This window comes from Anomaloglossus baeobatrachus, chromosome 6 (assembly GCF_048569485.1).
Source record: "Anomaloglossus baeobatrachus isolate aAnoBae1 chromosome 6, aAnoBae1.hap1, whole genome shotgun sequence".
NCBI classification, from domain to species: Eukaryota; Metazoa; Chordata; class Amphibia; order Anura; family Aromobatidae; genus Anomaloglossus; species Anomaloglossus baeobatrachus.
Genome location: NC_134358.1, coordinates 426,108,006 through 426,131,302, shown reverse-complemented (window position 1 = coordinate 426,131,302; position 23,297 = coordinate 426,108,006). Strand labels below are relative to the sequence as shown.

At 44.5% G+C, this 23,297-nt stretch overlaps 1 protein-coding gene across 4 annotated transcripts in view; it reads left to right on the top strand.

Moving 5' to 3' along the window:
* ULK4 (unc-51 like kinase 4) overlaps positions 1–23,297 on the top strand; it is a 1,163,168-nt gene that overhangs the window by 413,348 nt on the left and 726,523 nt on the right. For all 4 annotated transcript variants that reach the window (XM_075315178.1, XM_075315180.1, XM_075315177.1 and 1 more), the window contains exon 21: positions 2,160–2,342. In XM_075315178.1, coding sequence (XP_075171293.1) covers positions 2,160–2,342 — 183 coding nt within the window. The remainder of the gene's footprint in view (positions 1–2,159; positions 2,343–23,297) is intronic.

Below are 23,297 nucleotides of genomic sequence, written 5' to 3'. Positions count from 1 at the left end.
GCCCAGGCCGCTGTGTAGAACATAAAAAACACTTTATAATACTCACCTAGAAGGTCGCTCCGGTGCACACCAGTCGGATGGGCGACACCGTTCTCCGGGACCGGCGCCTCCCCTTTCGGCCATTTTGGTCTTCCTTATTCTGAAGCCTATGTGCATGACGCGTCTACATCATACACACACACCGTCATTGAGGTCCTGTTCAGCTGCACTACAATACTTTGATCTGCCCTGAGCAGGGCAGATCAAAGTGCGCCTGCACAGGACCTCAGTGCCGGTGCGTCTGTATGATGTAGATGTGTCATGCACACAGGCTTCAGAATAAGGAAGACCAAGATGGCCGAAAGGGAAGGTGCCTGTCCCGGAGAACGGCGCCACCCATCCGACCATTCTGCATCAGAGCGACCTTCTAGGTGAATATTATAAACTGTTTTTTATGTTGTACACAGCAGCCTGGGCTCTTATATACAGCATGTTAGAATGCCATACACAAGAGCCCACTGGTGGTGGCTGCAGCTTATAGGCCGAAAAAGTGGTGACAGGTTCCATTTAAATTGAGGCAGTATATATGGCAGGTATTACATACTAACAACTATGAAATGAAAGGGTCCACTCTAGTAGTCTGCAGACAGGCCAAATTGGCATAAGTTTAAAAGGCCATCTGTTTTCTGAAGAAAATGAGCCAAGGACAGGTAAATGCTTTGAAATAACAAATCAACATGTATCGCCCACCTTTAACGACAAATGTATTTCTTATAACTTATATGTATGAGTTTTTTGCTAAAATTTATGGTTTTTTTGCTATTGTTTTTCAATATGCTATTGGCTTTCTGTAGCCGCCGTGCTGTCTGTTGCTGGCTGCAGAATGAGTTAACTGGGAATCCATCAGTAATCTCACTCTGATGACCTGACAGTTTGTAACTCTTATCTGTGTTTTAGCTGATTTATGACTACAGATCTAATCAAAGTTGAGTGAGCTGGAAAACAAAGAGCCTGTAAAAGCCAAAGGATGCACTTTTTTTTTAATTAATAGAATGACAAACATTTTTTTTTTAACTCCTATTAAACGCATTCCTGAAAAACAAAATTATTCCCAAAAGTGGATAATCCCTACACTGTCTCTCCAGTGCCACCTCCCCACTGCTCCATTACTGATCTGCAGTGGGGACGTCCTATCTACAGCATGTGACGGCTGCAGCCAATCACAGGCCTCGGTTGTCATTAAAGCTATATTTTAAAGGGTTGTCCAGTCTAAACCTACAAGTCTGCAGTCACTCTGTGTGTCAGTCTGTGTAACCGCAGACTTGTGAGTCCTCACATCTCCCGCACTGTGCGCTGTGAGTATTCGCCGGTGTCAGATCTCGCATTGAGATTACCTGCGTCCCCATGGGGAAGGTCCGTTTAGTGATGTGTCCCAGGCTCTGTTCACTGAGTGGTCCCCAATCCCAGTGATCAGGATACTTCAAATGACTTTATGGCATTGTGAAAGAAGTCATTATTCAGAGCTGCAGCTATGTCTACGGTGAATGAGGCCTCCTGGAATTGCTCCATATTGGCTACATGCGGAGTCTGACAGTAACAGACACGGTATAGCCCTGATGGGAGTTGTTTGCTGTAAAATCACATTTTATGATATTTTTTTGCTGTAAAATCACATTCTAGGTTTTAATGTGGTTTTTGTTTATAATAAAGAAGCTGAAAACATTCCATTCAATTGACCTGATTCTGTCTGCGTATGTTTTCTACCTGCAACTGACTGTAAACTGCACCTAGTATTAGCAAAATGTTTTAATTTTACAGTTTTTTTTAATCATATTCCATGTTTAACATTAATTATTTCTTTAGTAGAGTATATGATTTGCTTGTTTTGTGACGTATTGTATAAATGGGGAAAATATGTGCTTGTTTTTTTTTTCTTTTTCCTTTTGACATTATTAAATTAACGGAAATTCATTAATGTACATTTCTTTCTTTGATTCTCTATCATAAAAGAAAATAATAGCTATTGGGAATGATTAAACACCTTTTATAAGGCTGAAAGATTCCTCAGCAAGACTTGGTTTTATTAATGAGACATGAGAAAGCAGCCTTGAAGCATGACATAAGTGATGGGAGACAGTTTTAGAGAGCGGCATTACTGAACAATTTATGGTCTGTTTTAGGCTCTATGCAGGATCACTCATCATGCCCCCTCAGCCTTCCAGAGTGTCATTGAGAAAGTGGGACTTGTGTCGGTGATAAGCACATTAGTGACAGGAATTGCCAAAGTGCAACAGTACATGCTGACCATGTTTGCTACAATGTTGTCAGCTGGAATACATCTCCAAAGGCTCTCACAAGAAAAGGTAAGAAACACTTTATAACGTCTGTGACAGTCTCTCTAAATCTAACTTGGCACAGGACATTGTGTGAATGTTAAAGTAGACGATGCAGCTAATTCTTCTGCTCCTTTAGAGAAATCGGACTTGTGATATGCGCTTTAAAACATTATATAAACTGTAAATCAGACGAGTTTGTATATATACAGTAAATAGGGGCATTGAAAGAACCTCCTAGAGCTACCATGTTTTTTTAAATGGTAACTTACTGTGAATCTGATAACATTGGTGATACAAAGATTAGAACCATTTTTAGAAAAATAAATATTTGACACACTTTTTTGCACAAATTAAAGGAAAACAACGCAACAACTCTGTATGCAATGGTCCATGGCACAATATGTGCAAGACCTATGCAAATGAGGTAACATGACTAGAGATGAGTGAACCCGAGTGTAGCGCCGGCGTCTCTGCAGAGACGCCAACTTACTCAACGCCTCGGCCGGGTCGCATCTTCCCCCGCACTCTCCCGGACATCCACATGTGCTGCTGCCTCCTTCCCCTCCCAGGCCCATTTCCTGTCCAGCCTGCCTCTGTCACCTCATCTGTGCCCGTCTACTCCTGTGTCCGTCACCTGCCCTGGCGGTCACTTGCCACAGTGCCCTAGGAGTGGTACCTGGTGTCCGCCTCGCAGTAGGCACTTTGTTAAGCCCCTCCCACTAAGGGGTAAGCCCTGGTCCTCCTCGTGGCGGCAGAGGGTGGACGTTTGGTCACTTGAATACAGTTATTAAGTTAACAAGATATGCCTAAATGCTAGTCTAGGTTGAGGCTGGACACCTTGAAGATCTGTGCAGTGGTGGTTCTCATTGGGGGGTCTGACCACAGCCACCACTGCACAGATCTTTAAACGACAGGTGTCCAGCCGACACTGAAACAGGGCTTCCTGTCCCCCTTTTTTCCAGTTCCTCCTACTAAGGCGACACAGAGTCACAGTATCTCTGAATAGGGAGCATATTGTAGCCTCCTTACAAAAGGTATTCCACCCACAAGGGTACAGCTCGCCTCAACCCAGACTAGCATTTAGTTATTTTGTTAACTTAATACCTGTATACAAGTGACCCCAAGTTCCCCCTCTACCCTACCAATCTCCTTTTCATATAGATTAATGTCTTTGACAAAGGTCCAGGATTGGGGCTGAAACGTCAGAAACTTGTTTGCACCAATAAATGAGCAGCTAAAGAAACCTACAGTATAGATTTTTTTCTTTGCCTTTTGCTATATAGAGTATGTGTGCCCGAGCATAAAGTTTTTTTCTACTGTTGTTTTTACTCCGGGGCACCAGTCTATTACACTTGAGCCAGATTCTATTCTATTTTATGCATTTACATACAGTGACTGCAGACTTGTATTCTGAGGCCAGTTAATAGTCATGGGTGTTGTATGAATGTACTCTGCTGTCTGTAATAATTTAGGAGGTCTGGTCTTTGGTCTCTTTATCAGGTTTAGATATTCTGTAACAAAAGAGACTGATATATAAATTAATTTCTATAGCTGTGGCTCTCACACGTTTCTCCACATTGGAGTACCTACTGCTTTATGTTCCTGCTAGTTTATTACACTTGCTGGTGTTGTGATCATTGAAGAAAGTATAATCACTCCAATAACTTAATATCGCATACAGGTTTTTACAAACAGCGCCGACTGTCATGGCGGCTTCGGGATTTGTTCACACTACAGATTCTGGCACTCCGCCTGATAATGTCTCTGATGTCTGTGATCAACGCAGGCAGACTTGGGCGTCAACCAATGGATTGGGAGTGCGCTATGTAGATGGCCAAGGGTGAATACAGCCGGTAGCACCTGTGGGGTTACAAGCCAAGGTCCTCGCCGCTGTGGACATGTGTTCAGTGCCATCTACATAGCACACTACTCATAGGTGCACACTGTGGTATACGTCCTAAGCAATTCCTAACAGCACGTGTGACAGTGTTATACCAGCAAGGCAACTACACAGCGTGGTTCATACTAGACGCTTCTTATTCATCCTTCCCAGTACACCTAGGCTGTGACATTATAGCACCTGACCAGTGTTTGACGGTACAATATTACCTTATCAGGCCATCTAGCAACAGCGATATACACATCAGAATAAGCTGTTTCGCATTGTCCAGCCGGTGCTACCAGCTGTGTTCACCCTTGGCCATCTACATAGCACACTACCCATAGGTGCATACTGTGGAAAACGTCCTAGCAATCCTTACACAGCACGTGTGACAGTGCTATACCAGTAAGGCTACTACACAGCGTGGTTCATACTAGACGCTCTTTCCCAGTACTCCTAGGTGGTGACATTATAGCACTTGACCAGTAATTGTCGGTACTATATTACCTTATTAGGCCATCTAGCAAACAGCGATGTACACAACAGAATAAGCTGTTTTGCATTGTCCAGCCCTCTTGATTGACGCACTTATTGCTACTATATGTATATCTGATAAGTCCAATCTGACGAAGGCTCAAGCCGAAACGTCAACTTGTATTTTGATTTGGACACAAAAACTTATATGCAACTTTTCAAAAAAGGACTAATAAAGAATTATTTTGCATTACTATCCGGTGTGACTTTTTACTCTTATTGGGAGGTTTAGAGTGCCGAGGTTATCCTCTATTTTTGCAGTGTGTCAGAGGTTTGTTTGTTTTTTACCCTGTCTATCTTTATCTGTGTTTCCATCTTACTCATGCCCCTTCCTTCTCTTCCTTCTGTGGTGGGAGGGGGGAATCAGATTAGTTCTGGTCAGGTGCGTAGCCAGATACGAGACCCAGACATCTCCACCATTAGGGGTAACCATGAGGATAAGGATAGCCTGTGGACCCCTAGCGTGAAGGACAGCACAGGGGCCCCTTTCCCTCTATTTCCTACAGTCACATTGTGACACTTAATAAATCTAAACAATTTTGTACATCTTTGAAAAATTACCTGCAATTGTTATCATAGGAATGGTTAGTTTCCATCTTATGGTCTTGTAATTTAAATAGTCACTGTTAAATAAACTTTCAATAAACGTTGGGCAAATCAATAGCAAATTTAAAATAAGCAAATATACACATTTAAAAATCTTTAAAATATATCAGCATATTTTTCTTCTTTCTTCTCTTCCACCTGCCTCCTACACTCATCATCAGCTAAGAAAAAGAAAAAAGCTCACACTGCTAGCCCAGTTGGGTTTAACCCCTTCAGCCCCAAGCCTATTTTGACCCTAAAGACCAGGCCATTTTTTGCAATTCTGACCAGTGTCACTTTATGAGGTTATAACTCTGGAACGCTTCAGCGGATCCCGGTGATTCTGAAATTGTTTTTTCGTGACATATTGGGCTTCATGTTAGTGGTAAATTTAGGCCGATATTTTTTGCATTTCTTTGTGAAAAAAACGGAAATTTCGCGAAAATTTTGAAAATTTTGTAATTTTCAAACTTTTAATTTTTATGCTCTAAAACCAACGAGACATATGACACAAAATAATTAATAAATAACATTTCCCACATGTCTATTTTACATCAGAACAATTTTGGGAAAAAAAAAAATTAAGGAAGTTATAGGGGTTCAAAGTTTATAAGCAATTTCTCATTTTTACAACAAAATTTACAAAGCCACTTTTTTTAGGGACCACATCACATTTGAAGCAATTTTGAAAGGTCTACATGACACAGAACACCCAAAAGTGACACCATTCCAAAAACGGCACCCCTCAGGCTACTCAAAACCACATTCAAGAAGGTTATTAACCCTTCAGGTGCTTCACAGTAACTAAAGCAATGTGGAAGGAAAAAAATGAACATTTTACTTTTTGCAACAAAAATGTTAATTTAGCCTCAAATATTGCATATTCACAAGGGTAGCAGGATTAAATGAACCCCCAAAATTTGTTGGGCAATTTCTACTGAACACGCAGATACCTCATATGTGGCGAAAAACCACTGTTTGGGCGCACGGCAGGACTCGGAAGGGAAGGAGCGCCATTTGACTTTTTTGAACAGAAAATTAGCTGGAATCGTTAGCCGCACCATGTTGCGTTTGGAGAGCCCCTGAGGTGCCGAAACAGTGGAGCTCCCCCACATGTGACCCCATTTTGGAAACTAGACCCCTCATGGAATTTATCTAGATGTTTATTGAGCACTTTGAGCCTCTGGGGGCTTCACAAAAGTTAATAGAGTTGAGCTGTGAAAATAAAAAAAAAATTTTTTATCACAAAATTGTTACTTCAACCAGGTAGCTTTTTTTTCACAAGGGTATCAGGAAAAATTGCACCATAAAATGTATTGTGCAATTTCTCCTGAGTACGCAGATACCTCATATGTGGTGGAACTCAAATGTTTGGGCGCACAGCAGGGCTCGGAAGGCAAGGAGCGTCATTTGGCGTTTCAAACGCAAAATTGTCTGGGATAATTAGCGTATTTCATGCTGTTTGGAGACCCCCTGAGGTGCCGAAACAGTGGAGCTCCCCCACATGTGACCCCATTTTGGAAACTAGACCCCCATGGCATAGAAAAAAAAACCAGCGGAAGATGGGGGGGGCGGCAGATGGGGCGGCAGCAGATGGGGGGGCAGCGGCATATAAAGGGAGCATCTGTGATTGTGAGACGGCGGCTGGGATAGGGTGGGGGCGGATGGGAGAGGGCGCAGTGGATGCAGGAGCGGCAGAGGATGGGGGGAGGGGCGGGTGGTGGGGAGGGGTGGGAAGGGGAGTGGGAGGTGAGATTGGGGATAGTTACCCTACAGGATGGATTTAGGCGGCAGCTGGATCACAGGAGATGAAGGAGGCAGCAGATCGGGGAGGGTGAGAGGTGGGGGAGGGAGCGCAGCGCAGATCACGGAGGAGACAGGTGAGCAGAGCACAGATCACGGAGGAGACAGGTGAGCAGAGCACAGATCACGGGGGTGACAGGTGAGCAGAGCGCAGATCACGGGGTGACAGGTGAGGGAGCACAGATCACGGGGTGACAGGTGAGGGAGCACAGATCACGGGGTGAGAGGTGAGAGAGCGCAGATCACGGGGGAGACAGGTGAGCAGAGCGCAGATCACGGGGGTGAGAGGTGGAGGGAGAGTGGACAGCAGATCACGAGGGTGACAGGGGAGGGAGCACAGATCACTGGGGTGACAGGGGAGGGAGCACAGATCACGGCGGTGACAGGGGAGGGAGCACAGATCACGGCGGTGACAGGGGAGGGAGCGCACATCACGGCGGTGACAGGGGAGGGAGCGCACATCACGGCGGTGACAGGGGAGGGAGCGCACATCACGGCGGTGACAGGGGAGGGAGCGCACATCACGGCGGTGACAGGGGAGGGAGCGCACATCACGGCGGTGACAGGGGAGGGAGCGCACATCATGGCGGTGACAGGGGAGGGAGCGCACATCACGGCGGTGACAGGGGAGGGAGCGCACATCACGGCGGTGACAGGGGAGGGAGCGGGTAGCTGACCACGGGGGTGAGAGGTGGGTGGAGCGTGCAGCACATCACGTAGGGGAGGGGGCGAGCAGCACATCACGTAGGGGAGGGGGCGAGCAGCACATCACGGAGGGGAGGGGGCGAGCAGCACATCACGGAGGGGAGGGGGCGAGCAGCACATCACGGAGGGGAGGGGGCGAGCAGCACATCATGGAGGGGAGGGGGCGAGCAGCACATCACGGAGGGGAGGGGGTGAGCAGCACATCACGGAGGGGAGGGGGCGAGTAGCACATCACGGAGGGGGGGGCGGGCACCACATCACGGAGGGGAGGGGGCGGGCACCGATCATGAGGGGGAGGGGCCGGGCAGCAGATCGGAGGGAGCGGTGGCACTATGACAGATGGAGGAGGACAGGGTGCACGATCCCTGGCCTCCTCCATCTGTCATAGTGCCACCGCTCCCTCCGATCTGCTGCACGGAGGTGAGGGGCCGGGCAGCAGATTGGGGGGAGCGGTGGCACTGTGGCAGATGGAGGGCGGCGGCGGCAGCGGATCGGGAGGTGTGGGGGTGAGGGTGCGGGCAGGAGATCGGGGAGACAGGTGGCAGATCGCGGAGGGCAGCGGCGGCGGATCGGGACGCTTTTCGTACAGTGCAATGGCAGCGCGGCAACTTCCGGGTCCCATGCTCCGGTCTCATAACAGCATGGGACCGGAGCTTGTCGCCCTGCCATTGCACTGTGTACACTCACTGTGCTCAGTGTGCTGGCGTGCTGCAGGGACAAGTGAAGCTGATGGGGGCGGTCACCGGCAACTGGTCCACTGTGATTGGAGAAATCGGTCACAAGGCCGATCTCTCCAAACAGAGTATTGGAGCTGGGGGAGGGTGATCCAGTGAGGTCACCCAGCTCCAGCCAATGGCCAGTGCTACAGCTGCACTGGCCAGGGCTGGATTTCAATGTTTCAGTCATTTTAAATGGCTGGAACATTACAGTGGCTGTGATTGGTTGAGCAGCGTTCGTCAGCCAATCACAGCCTCCGTAGGTCCGGGGAGGAGGCACCACCCCTCCTAAGGTCAGGAACAGGTCCCCTCCTCCCCGAATCTGCGTTTTTTGTTAACATATTGCAGTCACCGGAGGCTCCGGTGCCGCGATTCCGCCATGACGGAAAGATCCGTCCTTGGTCGTTAAGGCCCAGGACACAAGGACGGATCTTTCCGTCCATGGTCATGAAGGGGTTAAGGTTACACCTCCAATTAAGTGGTAGGTAGATGGAACAGACAACGGAGGGAAGAGGATGCAGCAGAGATACAAAACTTTCTAGATATAGGCAGATGCTACTGTAGTTGTTGACTGATTTAGCTTATCCAAGAGCTGGATTCTCAGTTGCACCTCTGAGAACTTGCTAAACTGGGGAAAAAGACCAGTAACCAACCTCTCTGTTGTACTGGGAGACATCATCACAGCTAGTGTCCACTAACTAGCTTGTAGTGACCTGAACATTAGAAATAGAGCCCCAAATGGGGAAAACTGGTCAAAAATTCAGGAATGCACTGGACAGTAATCAGATCTAGTGTTATTCTTAGTATATTCTACATCACATGACAGCTTATTTTGAAAAGTTACCTGAAACAAAAAGTACTCTTTAAGATTTTATGAGTCCCAAGTATACCATTCTGTACTTAATGATATCTCATGCTCCAGAGCAAACGCTGTTACAGGTACCCATCTAATAATGATGTATCATTTACAATCATGGCTAAAAGAAACTGACACAAATTTCACTTTTAACAAGATTTCCAGATTTAATTTTTATAGTTCCAATTTGCATTAACTCTAGAATGTTTTGAACACTGATCAGGTGAATTGCGAAGTCATTCCTTGCCATGAAAATTATACTAATCACAAAACATACATTTCCACTTTTGTTTGCAACAAAATGACCTGATTTCATAATTTCAATGATCTTGTTAACTCAAGAGAAAGTTTTTTTTTTTTTTTTTTTTAACAAGAGCAAGGCATTTGACATTACCCTAAATAGGGCTGATGCTTGATGTCATTGTCTTTTTCGGGTAAACATGGTTACCTCCAAGGAAGAAGGTGCAGGCATCATAGATTTGCATCAAAAGGACTTTACAAGCAAGGACGTTGCTCTTAAACCAAATATTTATCTGATTATTTACAAATCCAAAGAGATAATTGCAATTGCTTTAAAAAAAGTGTCTGTACAACCTCTTCAGAAGAGTCAAGTAAGGAATCTGTTCAACACCAATGCAGAGCTTGCTCGGGAATGTCAGCAGGCAGGTGTTATTGCATCTGCACACATATTGAGGTGAAGGCATTTGGAGGCAGGCCTGGTGTTAGGAAGGGTTTGCAAAGAAGAAACTTCTCTCCAAAATAAAAAAAAAACAAGGACAAACTGGCAACCTGGTCCACATACAGAGGTTGTACTGCACAGAAATGGGGTAAAGTTATTTTCTCTAATGAAGCCTCTTTCAGACTGTTTGGGATATCTGGAATAAGGAGTGTCTGGAGTGGAAAAGATGAGTGCAATTCCTCTGTCATTCCATTCCAATAGTAAAGCATCTAGAGATCCTGAGTTCACTCACTATTTTACCTAAGAACACTGCCATAAATAATGAAAGGTATCTAAACATCCTCCAAGAGCAACTTCTTCCAACAATTTAGGAGATGATTAACAATGCTATTTCCAGCATGATGACGCACCATGTCACAAGGCAAAAGTTATAGCTAAGTGATAAAGTTAACACCACACATTGAAAAATGTTGTGTCCACTGCAAGGAAATTCCCCAGTTTGAGAACATTTGGTAAGTCCTCAAAAAGCAGAAGCACAAACAAAAATACAGAAACTGTGATTAACTCCAATCACCGATTAGGCAAGAATGGGTTGCCGTCAATCAAGATTTGACCCAGAAACTAATATCCAGGGCAAATTGCATTTTAAAAAATTAAGAGTCAACACTAGAGCTGATCAAACTGGCAAAAAATCGGGACCAGTGGATCACTGCTAAATTAAAAAAAAATCCCTATCTGCTCCAGAATCCGGTGCCCATTTAAGTCAATGGGGACCAGAATCCAGAGATTAAAAACATTTGTGGAGGGGACAGGGGGGTAGGAGCGTGTGCGGTGTGCTCACTCAGGCGGTGTCATGGCTGCAAACTCCTTCTGGGTCATGCTTTTCCCTTCCGGAGCCAATAATTCAATATTCACTACTTTGCCTGCCCACCGGCACGTGTAATTGGTTGCAGTTAGATGCACCCCCACCCTGAGTGGCAAGGTGTCAGCTAACTGCAACCAATCACAGGCGCCAGGACAGCCGGTGGGCAGGGAAATCAGTACAAGTGTCTGCGGGTTAGTATGGTGGTAAAAAATAAATAAAACAATCGGCTCAGGGTGCCTGTATTCTGATGACAGCACAGATAAAGCCCGAGGTTGCAGCGCCCGCTGTAGGGCTTTATCTGTGCTTTGTATCCAGTGCCCAGAGTCACACGTGCAAGGCTTTGCCTAGTGATGTGACGCAAGATTCGCAAGTGTGATTCCGGCCTAAGAGAACCCGTTTGCGGCTTTTTTTTTATAATTTAAATAAATCATTTTAAAAAACGATGTGCGGTCCCCCACAATTTTGATACCCAGCCAAGATAAAGCTGGCTGGGGGCTGGTATTCTCAGCCCACAGCCGCCCGGTATTGCCGCATATATTAGATGTGACAATCCCGGTGCTATACCGGCTTCTGGAGCGGTGTCAGTCGGGGCAATGAGGGGTTAATAATAGGCGTCTGAGATACCTGCATCACACTAACCTGTACATGAAAGTAAATCAGTACAAAGCACAGAGAAATTATTTGGAATAAAATACGAAAACGCACCCTCCTTTACCACTTTATAAATCCCAAACACCCTGCAGGTTCGGTGTAATCCACATGAGGTCCCAACAATGACGCATCCAGCTCTGCTACATCTCGCTGCTAGCGGCCATAAAGAACGACCGCCGGCTGTGAGTGTAGCCTATGACTGAGCCATGGTGAGCGATGACTGCAGGCAGTCTCTGTCACAGGCTAGGGGGTGTCTGCCTGCAACCAATCAGACAACAGGACGGTGAGTGGGCGGGGAAAGCATGGAAAGCTGTGCGCATGTGATGAGCCTAATGCACAGTACAGGAAGTGAATGTGTGACCTGGAAGCTGTGTGCCGCCAAGTCTCGGTAAGTATGAAATGCTGTTTTTCTTTATTTTCCTTTTTTTTTAAAAAAAACCCCATCTTTTTTATTCAATTTTTTAAACATAAAAAAATTAAACAGTCAATTCCATGGTCAAATTGTAAACATCAGCATACACGAGATTGATTTGTTCGTCAATGCAACTGTAAACCTTGCAAAGGAAGAAAAAATTAAAGGTAGTATCACAAACAAAGAATAAGAATGTGAGTGTGAACCCTTCAACAATTATGTCCTTGCTTTAGTGTCGATTACCATCTCCATATGATACATGCTAAGTGTCTAATGATGGTCCCAAAACACCCCCAACGTCCCTCCCAGGTCTTCCAGACAATACCATTCTGTATGGCGGAAAGGGCTTATTATTTTCAGGATTTCCTGAGTACTATAATGAAAACCAATGATATTTTTCCACAGCGGAAAAACTTTTCCTGCTGACTTTTCTTTACTCCTTTCTGCTTCTATCAGTTCCAGCCCCAATAGATGTTTGATTTGAGATATTATTGCTCCCATTGATGGAGTGTTTGGTTTAAGCCACTCACTAAACAAAGCCCGAAGAGCCACCACTAAAAATCTGTGGATGTTTCTAGGAATCTTTACTTTGTCTACCATACTCTGAGATTCAGATTCGTGGGCACGTAATTGGTGGAAGAGCAGAGCCTGTGGTGTTTGTGGAAGTTTCATTCCCCAACATGCTTGAATCTGGTCCCTTACTCGTTTCGAATATGTTGCTACTTCTGTGCACTCCCACACCCCATGCCACAGATTTGTAAAGGGCACCCCATACTTAGGACACGCTGTAATCCGGCCAGGGCAACTATGGGAATGCGGGATGTTAAAGCCATACAGCGCTGTGTGCATGAGCTTAAAATAAGTCTCCCTCTATCTCTCACACAAGATGGATTTTCTCACCCGTTCCCACCCTTGTAATATTGTCTTCGCTATCTCCTCATCTCCTGTCCACCTTTCCCATGTTCTGAACATTTTGCTCTGTTTTAATTGAACACATTTGTGCCTCATGGTGCTGTACAATGAGGTGATACTTGCATTTTGGTGCATGGGCCTATACTGTCATCTATGGCATGAGAGACAGATTCCCTCTCCAACTTTCTGAGTCTGGACTGACAAAAAGAATGAAGCTGCAGGACCTGCATGAAATGTTTCCCGTGTATCTTGAATTTGTCCATAATTTCTTCTGGAGACATCCACCGTTTTTCTTCCCGGCACATAATGGACCCCGCTGTCTGCAACTGATCACAGCTCTGATTAATGACCCTCTTAATTTCAGCTCCCTGGGGGAACTCGGGTTGACCAAATATTTACATATGTTTGGAAACCAGAAAGGGAAGCTGAAAGGCCTTCCTCACTACCTTCTATTATGGTGTCCCTTAGTAAAAAGGAGGATCTCACTATCTGTGGCAGTTTATCTTGTCTAGTGTGGATAAGAGCGATCAGATCCCAAGGGGCGGCTAACTGTCGTTCTAGATGGGTGTTTGAGTAGCAACTAGTGTCGTGTATCCAGTCCACTACATGTCTAAATAAAGAGGCGATATTATAAGCACGTATATTTGGAAAATTAAGCCCGCCTTCACTTCTCAGTAGCATCAGTTTTTCTAGTGCAATTCTGGGTCTTTTACCTGTCCAAATAAAATGTGTAAAGGCCTTCTTCAGTCTGATTATGTCTAAATGTTTTAAAATCAAGGGCAGGTTTTGCAAGGGGTATAGGAGCCTGGCAAAGCTAACCATTTTAACCAGGTGACATCTACCCAAAAGAGATATTAGTAAGTGATGCCACCATTGTAGTTCCCCCAATATTTTACCTATAAGGGGGTGTAGTTAAGTGAATAGAGTTGATCTGGTCTCCTCCCTATCTTTATCCCCAAATACGTTATGTATGACTTTGAGACACGTAGGTCCAGACCTAGCTTGACCCATTGCACCTGAGTTATTTTGTCTCCTAATTCTAGAAGTTCACTTTTGTTGATGTTAATCCTGTATCCCGAATATTCACTGAATTTCCGAATAAAGTCAAAGATCCTCCTCAGCTGCTCTAGTGGTCTTGACAAAAAAGTATGATGTCATCCGCAAATAGAGCAATCTTAACTTTATCTTTGCCTACTCTGATTCCGTCAAATAGATCTAACTCCTCTAAATCTAGCAAAGGGTTCCATGGCCAGGTTGAACAGCAATGGGGACATTGGACATCCCTGTCTGGTCCCCTTGTGCAAGTGAAAAGAATCAGAGAGGAATCCTGGTGTGTGTACTCTAGCTGTAGGACTATTGTAGACCCCATCCAAAAATGTTCTAAATTTGCCTTTTAATTTGAACGAGTCCTTTATTTTCCCTTTAATTTCCCCAGTGCTGGATCGTGAATCCCAGGCCCAGGTCGGGCACACGGGCATCTTTTAAACCGTGCGGATCCAGACTTTTACAGTCCGGATTGGCTCAGCCCTAGTCAACACTAGAAATATTGAGTCTTCACATTCATTTGATGCTAATGTCAATTTGCCAACTTCACTTTCAGTTGGTTATGCAGTCCGCATGAAAGAAACCTATGAGAACATGAAACAGCTGTTGAGGTGTCTGAACTTTGACCAACATTTGTGGTTACTCTGTGGTGACTTAAAGGTGGTAGTCCTCTTACTTCGTCTCCAACGTGAATTTACAAAGTACTGCTCCTTTCTGTGTGAGTGGGATAGACGTGCAATAGAATATCACTACAATGTCAGTCAGCAGCTTTTTGCTACCTCACCTGACAGGAACATAATGTAGGCAAGGAAATTCTGAATCCAAGGTGTATCACATAAATTACTGGCTGAAGCCATTCTGAAACAATCCAAGAATTTTACACACCAGATTCTCAATAGAGATTGTGCATTGAATGTGAGATGTCAATCACAGCAGTGGGCGTGTCGAGCTGCCATGCATGTGAGTTTCTAGTCCTGTAATTTTAATCACAGGGTAATAAACCCTTCAGTTTATATAAACATTTGCTTACACGCTGATAAGAGAAACACAGTTAAGCTGGGTTTACACACTGCAACATCGCAAACGACATCGCTGTAACGTCACCGGTTTTGTGACGTTACAGCGACCTCCCCAGCGACATTGCAGAGTGTGAAACCTATCAGCGACCTGGCACCTGCTGTGAAGTTGTGATCGCTACAAATCGTTCAGGACCATTCCTAGGTCCTTTGTTTCCCGCTGTGCAGCATGCATCGCTAGCAAGTTTCAGTGTGTAAAGGGGACTTTACAGCGACTCCGCGGCTCTGTCTGTGTAGCGTCCTGATTAGCGGTCACCGGTGAAGGATTCACCGGTGACCGCTAATCCCCCGAGTGACTGAAGTGTCCCCCCCTCTCTCATACTCACCGATCCCCGATCACCGGCGCTGCACGGCGTTCACTCTGCTCCAGCGGCTTTTCCTTTTTTGAAAAAGCCGGCCGCTCATTAAACAATCTCGTATTCCCTGCTTTTCCCCGCCCACCGGCAAATATGATTGGTTGCAGTGAGACACGCCCACACGCTGAGTGACAGCTGTGTCACTGCACCCAATCACAGCAGCCGGTGGGCGTGTCTATACTGTGCAGTAAAATAAATAAATAAATAATTAAAAAATCCGGCGTGAGGTCCCCCCAATTTTAATACCAGCCAGATAAAGCCATACGGCTAAGGGCTGGTATTCTCAGGATGGGGAGCTCCACGTTATGGGGAGCCCCCCAGCCTAACAATATCAGCCAGCAGACGCCCAGAATTGCCGCATACATTAGATGCGACAGATCTGGGACTGTACCCGGCTCTTCCCGATTTGCCCTGGTGCGTTGGCAAATGGGGGTAATAAGGAGTTATTGGCAGCCCATAGCTGCCAATAAGTCCAAGATTAATCATGTCAGGCGTCACCCCGAGATACCTTCCATGATTAATCTGTAAATTACAGTTAAAAAACACACACCCGAAAAATCCTTTATTAGAAATAAAAAACACTAACAACAAATTCCCTCATTACCAATTTATTACCCACAACAATGCCCTCCTTGTCCGGCGTAATCCACGGTCCTCCAGCGTCGCATCCAGCTCTGCTGCATGCAGGTGACAGGAGCAGCAGAAGACACAGCCGCTCTTGTCACCTGCACACAGCTAATGAAGAGAGCCGTGTGATCGGCTGAGCTGTCACTGAGGTTACCTGGATGCAGCGGTGGATGCAGCGGTGGCCGCGGGTAACCTCAGTGACAGGTCAGCTGATCGCGCTACTCACCGCCGCTCCGGTCAGCTCCACGCAGCAAATGAGGTGAGTAGCGCGATCAGCTGAGCTGTCACTGAGGTTACCCGCGGCCACCGCTGCATCCACCGCTGGATCCAGGTAACCTCAGTGACAGCTCAGCCGATCACACGGCTCTCTTCATTAGCTGCATGCAGGTGACAGGAGCGGCTGTGTCTTCTGCAGCTCCTGTCACCTGTATGCAGCAGAGCTGGATGCGACGCTGGAGGACCGTGGATTACGCCGGACAAGGAGGGCTTTGTTGTGGGTAATAAATTGGTAATGAGGGAATGTGTTTGTGTTTTTTATTTCTAATAAAGGATTTTTCGGGTGTGTGTTTTTTAACTGTAATTTACAGATTAATCATGGAAGGTATCTCGGGCTGACGCCTGACATGATTAATCTTGGACTTATTGGCAGCTATGGGCTGCCAATAACTCCTTATTACCCCGATTTGCCAACGCACCAGGGCAAATCGGGAAGAGCCGGGTACAGTCCCAGATCTGTCGCATCTAATGTATGCGGCAATTCTGGGCGTCTGCTGGCTGATATTGTTAGGCTGGGGGGCTCCCCATAACGTGGGGCTCCCCATCCTGAGAATACCAGCCTGCAGCCGTATGGCTTTATCTGGCTGGTATTAAAATAGGGGGGGACCGCACGCCGGATTTTTTTAATTATTTATTTATTTACACGGCACACAGAGCCGCGCGGCATTAAATGAAGTCTGGTGAAGTTCACCTGCTTTTTTGACACGTCCCCAACGACCAGCTCTGCAGCTCTGCAGGTCCGGATCGCTGTTAGGTCGTTGGCCAGGTCTGCCTGTTTGACAGCTCACCAGAGACTTTGTAGCGATCCCGGCTAGGTTGAGATCGCAGGTTGGATCGCTAGAAAGTCTCAGTGTGTAAACCCAGCTTTAAAGCATGCTGTCCTCAGCTTACTTCGCAAAAACCTGCTGACAGATTCCCTTTTAAAGATCCATGTCTTATATTTGCATCTAGACTTCTCTTCTACTAATCTGCAGAACAGGGAGCAACAAACACGGTCATAGATATCATTAAGATGTTGCAGCTATTAAGAAAATTAATAAAAGAGATCAAGGAAAAATTGAATCCATTAATGTTGGCAAATTACTGTTGGAATTGTAAGAGATGATCCAATGCAGGAGTACAAGAGACAAGTACACAAGAGTTGTCATTGAATGAGGACAACATTTTGTAGTGCAATTTTTGTAACTGTTTATAATATGCAATAGTGTTGACATGTTCTAGTTATGTGAACTGTTGCTAAATTTCCTCTAAATATCAGACAATTGGCATAACAAATTATTCTGCGTCTTTATATTTGCAAAAACAATAAGATTTCAAAGTATTGAAACTTTTATGCTTCCGTTATATGTTTCAGTAAAATGAAAAGTCTTTGATATCATAGAAACAGGAGTCAACTAAAAAATTTCAATGTCAGATTTTAATTCAGGAAGTCAAAATCATTAAAAAAAATGTCTCATTTTAAAACTGAACCTGTCAACTTTTGAAAATATGTTAAACAGTGTTACATTCAACTTTTGTAGTGAATGTAGATAAGACCAACACTATCTGTTTTATTTTGTACTCCAATCATCACAGTATTAAAGGGGTTGTCTCATCTTCTATCTTTAGAAGATCACCTGGGAAGATAATGATGCATTCCTAATGTCTGACATATTGAACCAGTGTTATGACTGCACCACTGACCTAAACTGTGTTCTCTCAAATGTTTACAAGCAGAGGTAGTTTTATTCTTGTGTTGGACTGGCTAGAGTTTCATTGCTATAGAGCTTGGAAGCGCTGTGCTCTTTGCCTAAGGCTGGGGCCACACGGGGATTATTCCAATCTCCTCGTATGACACTCTGCTCATGCTGGCAGTACAGCAGAGCCGAGTGTCATGCGAGTGTCCCTGCGACTGAGGTCTGACCGTGCGAGCGGACCTCAGCTGCGGGGGGCGGGCCGTCTCTGAGGAAGTACAGGCCGGCAATGAGGAGGGGAAGGAGGGATTTTTCTCCCTCTCTCCTCCGTAGCCAGCTATTGCCATTCTCGCACTACACTCACGGTACACCGGTGTACCGCGAGTGCAGTGCGTTTTTCTCTCGCCCCATACACTTGATTGGGTGCGAGAGAAAGAGTCTTGCATTACAATCGCAGCATGCTGCAATTGTTTTCTCTGTCCAATTAGGGATTTTTTTTATCGCACTCCACTCGCACCAATTTTCATGCCGGTGGCTTAGGCCTAAGAGATCAGCTACCATTGATTTACTACATATATTATTTGTTACCTAATGTCACATCTCCACCAGAGCCTGCTTCTTTGATATCTGCTTCTATCATCAGATGCCACTGTATTCACTCTGTAGGTGGTGCTGGAGATAGAGAAGTCAGAGCCAGAAACTGTGGACAGCGTTGGCTCGGGCCCATTCAGTAAGGTTAGAGTTGCTGGGATCTGAAGTACTTTCCAGTCTGACAGAGTGGGTATGTGTGCTGTCCAGCTGAAGTCATCAGCTCTTGGCTTCAGTAGCACACCCTACTTATTCTTTCAGCTTTCTGGTGGAAGCTGCCAGATGTAGCTTGTGCTTCTTTGGTTTAGTCTTATAGTTCTCCTCTGTATTTTCTGACCTCCTCTCTCTGTTTTTCTGAAACTTCTCCTGCCAGTCAATTTTCGAACCCTGATGTCATCTCTGTTTTGATGCGGCTCCCTGACTTTTCTAATGGATTTTGTTTTATCCTTTTTGTGTCCCCCTTCAACTTTGACTCTGCATGGCTACCATCCTGCCTCTGGCTGATACTTCTGGACAGCAGCCTGTAGGCAGCAATGTACTGGACCCCATTGTAAATCCAGATCCCTGTATAGGTGTTAAAGGGTGTCAAGGTTTCTCAGGATTCCGCCAAGTGGAGTGGCTTGTGCCTAGTCTGTCCGAGATAGCTGTTTTGAGCCAGTGACCACAGACAAACGTCACACCTAACTGAATAGGATAACTGAAGTGAGCACTAATATATATATTATGAGTGCAAGCCAAAAAATACATACTATACAAAGGATAAGGCTGCACATCAAACATAGATAATGGTATAATGCCTCAAGCATATGGAAAAATATTGGAATATACAATGAAAAATGCTACTTGCTACTTTGAACATGTGAATAATGAATTGCATACTTGCCATGAATATTAGGAAAAAGGAGATATTTAGCAATCGCATTGATCAATGTAACTGAGCCCCAAGACCTCGTCAAGGTATATCTCTATATTGGGGTCCCTAGCTCTGTGACCCTAACTGTGTGTCATCTCATTGCAATTAAAAACTGCTGTGGGTGGAGAGGGGTAACTAAGGACTTTCTTATATAGGAGATGGAAAAAACATGGCCGAAAGGGGCGGAGCTGTGTTCACATTCAGAAAAAAACTACATATAACTGAATAGGATAACTGAAGTGAGCACTAATATATATATTATGAGTGCAAGCCAAAAAATACATACTATACAAAGGATAAGGCTGCACATCAAACATAGATAATGGTATAATGCCTCAAGCATATGGAAAATATTGGAATATACAATGAAAAATGCTACTTGCTACTTTGAACATGTGAATAGTGAATTGCATACTTGCCATGAATATTAGGAAAAAGGAGATATTTAGCAATCGCATTGATCAATGTAACTGAGCCCCAAGACCTCGTCAAGGTATATCTCTATATTGGGGTCCCTAGCTCTGTGACCCTAACTGTTTGTCATCTCAAACGTCACACCTAAGCAATGAGTTGTAACTTATATAATCCCTTTGTTCTTGAGGATTTTTTAACATAAATTGCAAAATTGCTGGTTTTTGCAAGCACTATGCAATTATACCCCTTTAAACAGATGAGACCACCTTTAACGCTTGATTCCTATTGCAAATTTATGATAAATCTATACCTTGTACTCCAAAAAAATATATCCCGATATAAAATTGATAGAAAATGCCAAAAGTATAGCTCATAGAAGGTATGTGTCACGTACGAACTTGGGGAAGGTCCGGCGCATGGAAAGATACGCAACAAACAAGGGGTTCACCACAACAAACAAGGGGTACACCGTAGATACTTTAACAACAGTGGGCCCTGGTGCTAGTCAGGGGGATGATGGGACACTTCCTGCACTCACCTGCGGCTGTACCCTACTCTCCTAGCCAGTCCCTATACAGGTTTCGCACCTGTCACTGCGCAGGATACCTGAATCACTGAGTGACCCTGTAATAACCCTGGCTACTGAGCAGCCAGGTGAGGCTCATTAGCTCCACCGCTGCAATAATACAACAAGAGGGCAAGGTACGACAGACAGGGCAAATAACAAAGGATGAAGCCCAACTTTACGGCTGCAGTCTGACACCACGACTGCAGCTTACACCACTTCACACAGCAAGGGCTCCAGTAGCTCCTTCCACCTTGAGGCCTAGCTACAGAATGAATCAGAATAACCAGTGCCCTCTACTGGGAGATGTGACCATATATAGGGGAAGGGAGTGGTCACCATCCAAAAGGACCTGAGGCCATGAGTCAGAAGCTGCCGGAAAGTAAAACTAACATTAACCTTTTCAGCACCAAAGGAAAAAAAAATATGTTTACTGTGAGGAGCCTCATATGGCAAAGAGAGACTCTGGCCCAGATCCTGTCACAAGTTTCTACATGCAGGGAGACGGCTGTGACAGTATGCAGGCAAAATCAAAATTTAAGAGAGGCAGTCTGGGACAGTCTGGAGAAGGCCCTGTGGAGTTGTCGCTCAGTGTAGAAAATAAAACAGTCATTGTCACATTAACACATTTACCTCTGTTTTCTATATGCGGTTCTCATTGTTACAATTTTTTTGTGCCATTGTACTTTGTTATAGAGATTAAAAATAACAACAAATCCACCATACGAGTCCTATACTGTAAATACAAAGTGCTCTGCATTATTACTAGGTATGTCTTTCTGTTGTTACTTCAGTGTGCTGTCATTTCATTTTATTATGCATTCAGGTGTGTATAGAGGATAGCCAATGTTTGACAGTATGAAATTATTACAAGGCTGTATCTCCAACTGTAAAATGGACAATTGTGCTACATTAGGAAATGTTTATTGCTGTTCTTTGTATATAATATAATATAAACTGATTTTGTCTTTTTTCTATGTTGTATGTGGAGGCAAACCATCTCCAACCCATTCCCCAAATTAAAAAACAAACAAAACTTAAATATTACCATTCTTGTAAGCAAGGCAAAAATCTAATAATGGATTAAACTGATCGGTCACAAACCTGTCACTACAATATGTACTTAAGCCATAACTCTTCCATTCACAAGGACTATAATGCATTGGGCTATTAGATTGCTTAAGAAAAACTAATAGAAAAGAAGAACATAAATTGTATTTGTGTTGTTTCCAGAAAATAGATTAGAGTGGTTTCTTGAACTTGCTGAAAATTGTACCTTCTGGTCATGCCAGAAATTAAATAGACTGCTTGGATATAAAACAACGTTGGACATAATGACTTACCCTTTAAAGCCTTTATGACACACAAGGCTCTTAACTAATACATTTGACAAAAAGGTCATTAGAATTTATAGTAAATATTCACAGCGTTGTATGAAAATAGGATTTTTGTAGTAATTCTTAACATGCAGACTAGGCAGTAATATTTTACCTTTGCATTAATTACATCACAAATATATTGTAATCTTTAACTTTTTGTCATCTTTTTCCATTTTTGAGTTTGCATATACAGTGATTGGTTTACGAGAACAATCCGTTCTGGGAGTGCGCTTGTAAACCAAATTACTCGTCTAGCAAAGCAAAATTTCCCTTAGGAAATAATGCAAGCTCAGACAATTTTTTCCACAACTTGTTCAATATCCCATCCTAGTCCCCTATTGTGCCATTCCACACATGCACAAACACATACACACGCACACACACATATTATGCTCACCTTACCTTCCGTTCTATCGCCAGCCTCCTGGTTCATGGCAGTCCGCAGGTACAGGATGTGTATCGGGTAACCATCGCGACCGATGCTAGAGCGTCCGCTGCCAGGGCGCTGACGTCAAAGGCATGAGCCGCTTGCCTCTGATTGGTCAGCGTGCTGCCTTTGAGAAGCGGCTGACAGCGGAAGTTCCTCCATCATTCCGTTGGTTACCCGATACACATCCTGTACCAGCGAACTACAAGAACCAGGAGGCCGGCGATGGAACAGAAGGTAAGGTGACCATAATATGTGCGTGTTTGTGGATGTTTGTGCGTGTTTGTGTGGACTGCAAGAACGGGTCAGTGTGCGGTGAAAGTACGGAACCGGAAGTGTGTGCGGTGAGTATTTGCTCATACAGAAAAGCTTGCTCGTAAACTGAGTTAAAAATTTACAGCAAGTTTTGCTTGTATAGCGAAATACTCGCACACCAAGTTACTCGTAAACCGAGGTTCCACTGTAGTTATTTTTGTAAAAAGGTTGAGAAGATTTGTGAATGCATTGTCTAGAGCTTCATTAGACATTTTTCTCCTTCAATGTTCACTTTATTTCATTTTAGTAGGTTACATCTTGAGACTAGCATTCAATGTACAAAAGCATTCCAATGCATCAACTCCCCTAAATCCCCATGTTGTTGTAAGTGAGTCATTTCGGCAAATTAAGAGATACCTGCACCATTTGTAGCAAGAACAGCATTAATATACAATCAGACTCATGCTGCAATGGCATGACAGTCAACTCCCTCTGTCTTAAAGCGCACTGATCAACACGATTTTCCTATATAACCTAAAGCCAGTGCTATACTGGCACTATCTATACATATCTTTAATTGTCAACTAGGATGTATAGGTAAAGTAAAGTTTGTAAAATGAGCAGTTTTTTGAATGACAGCAGCTGCCGATAAGCTGATAACTGGGTTGAATATTCATGGTGATTCCTGCCCTCTGACTATCCATTCTCCCCCTGTTATTTATGTTAATTCTATTATATAATTGATTTACTATCTGACTAAAAGGGCCTGTGCTGATGTCACACCCATGT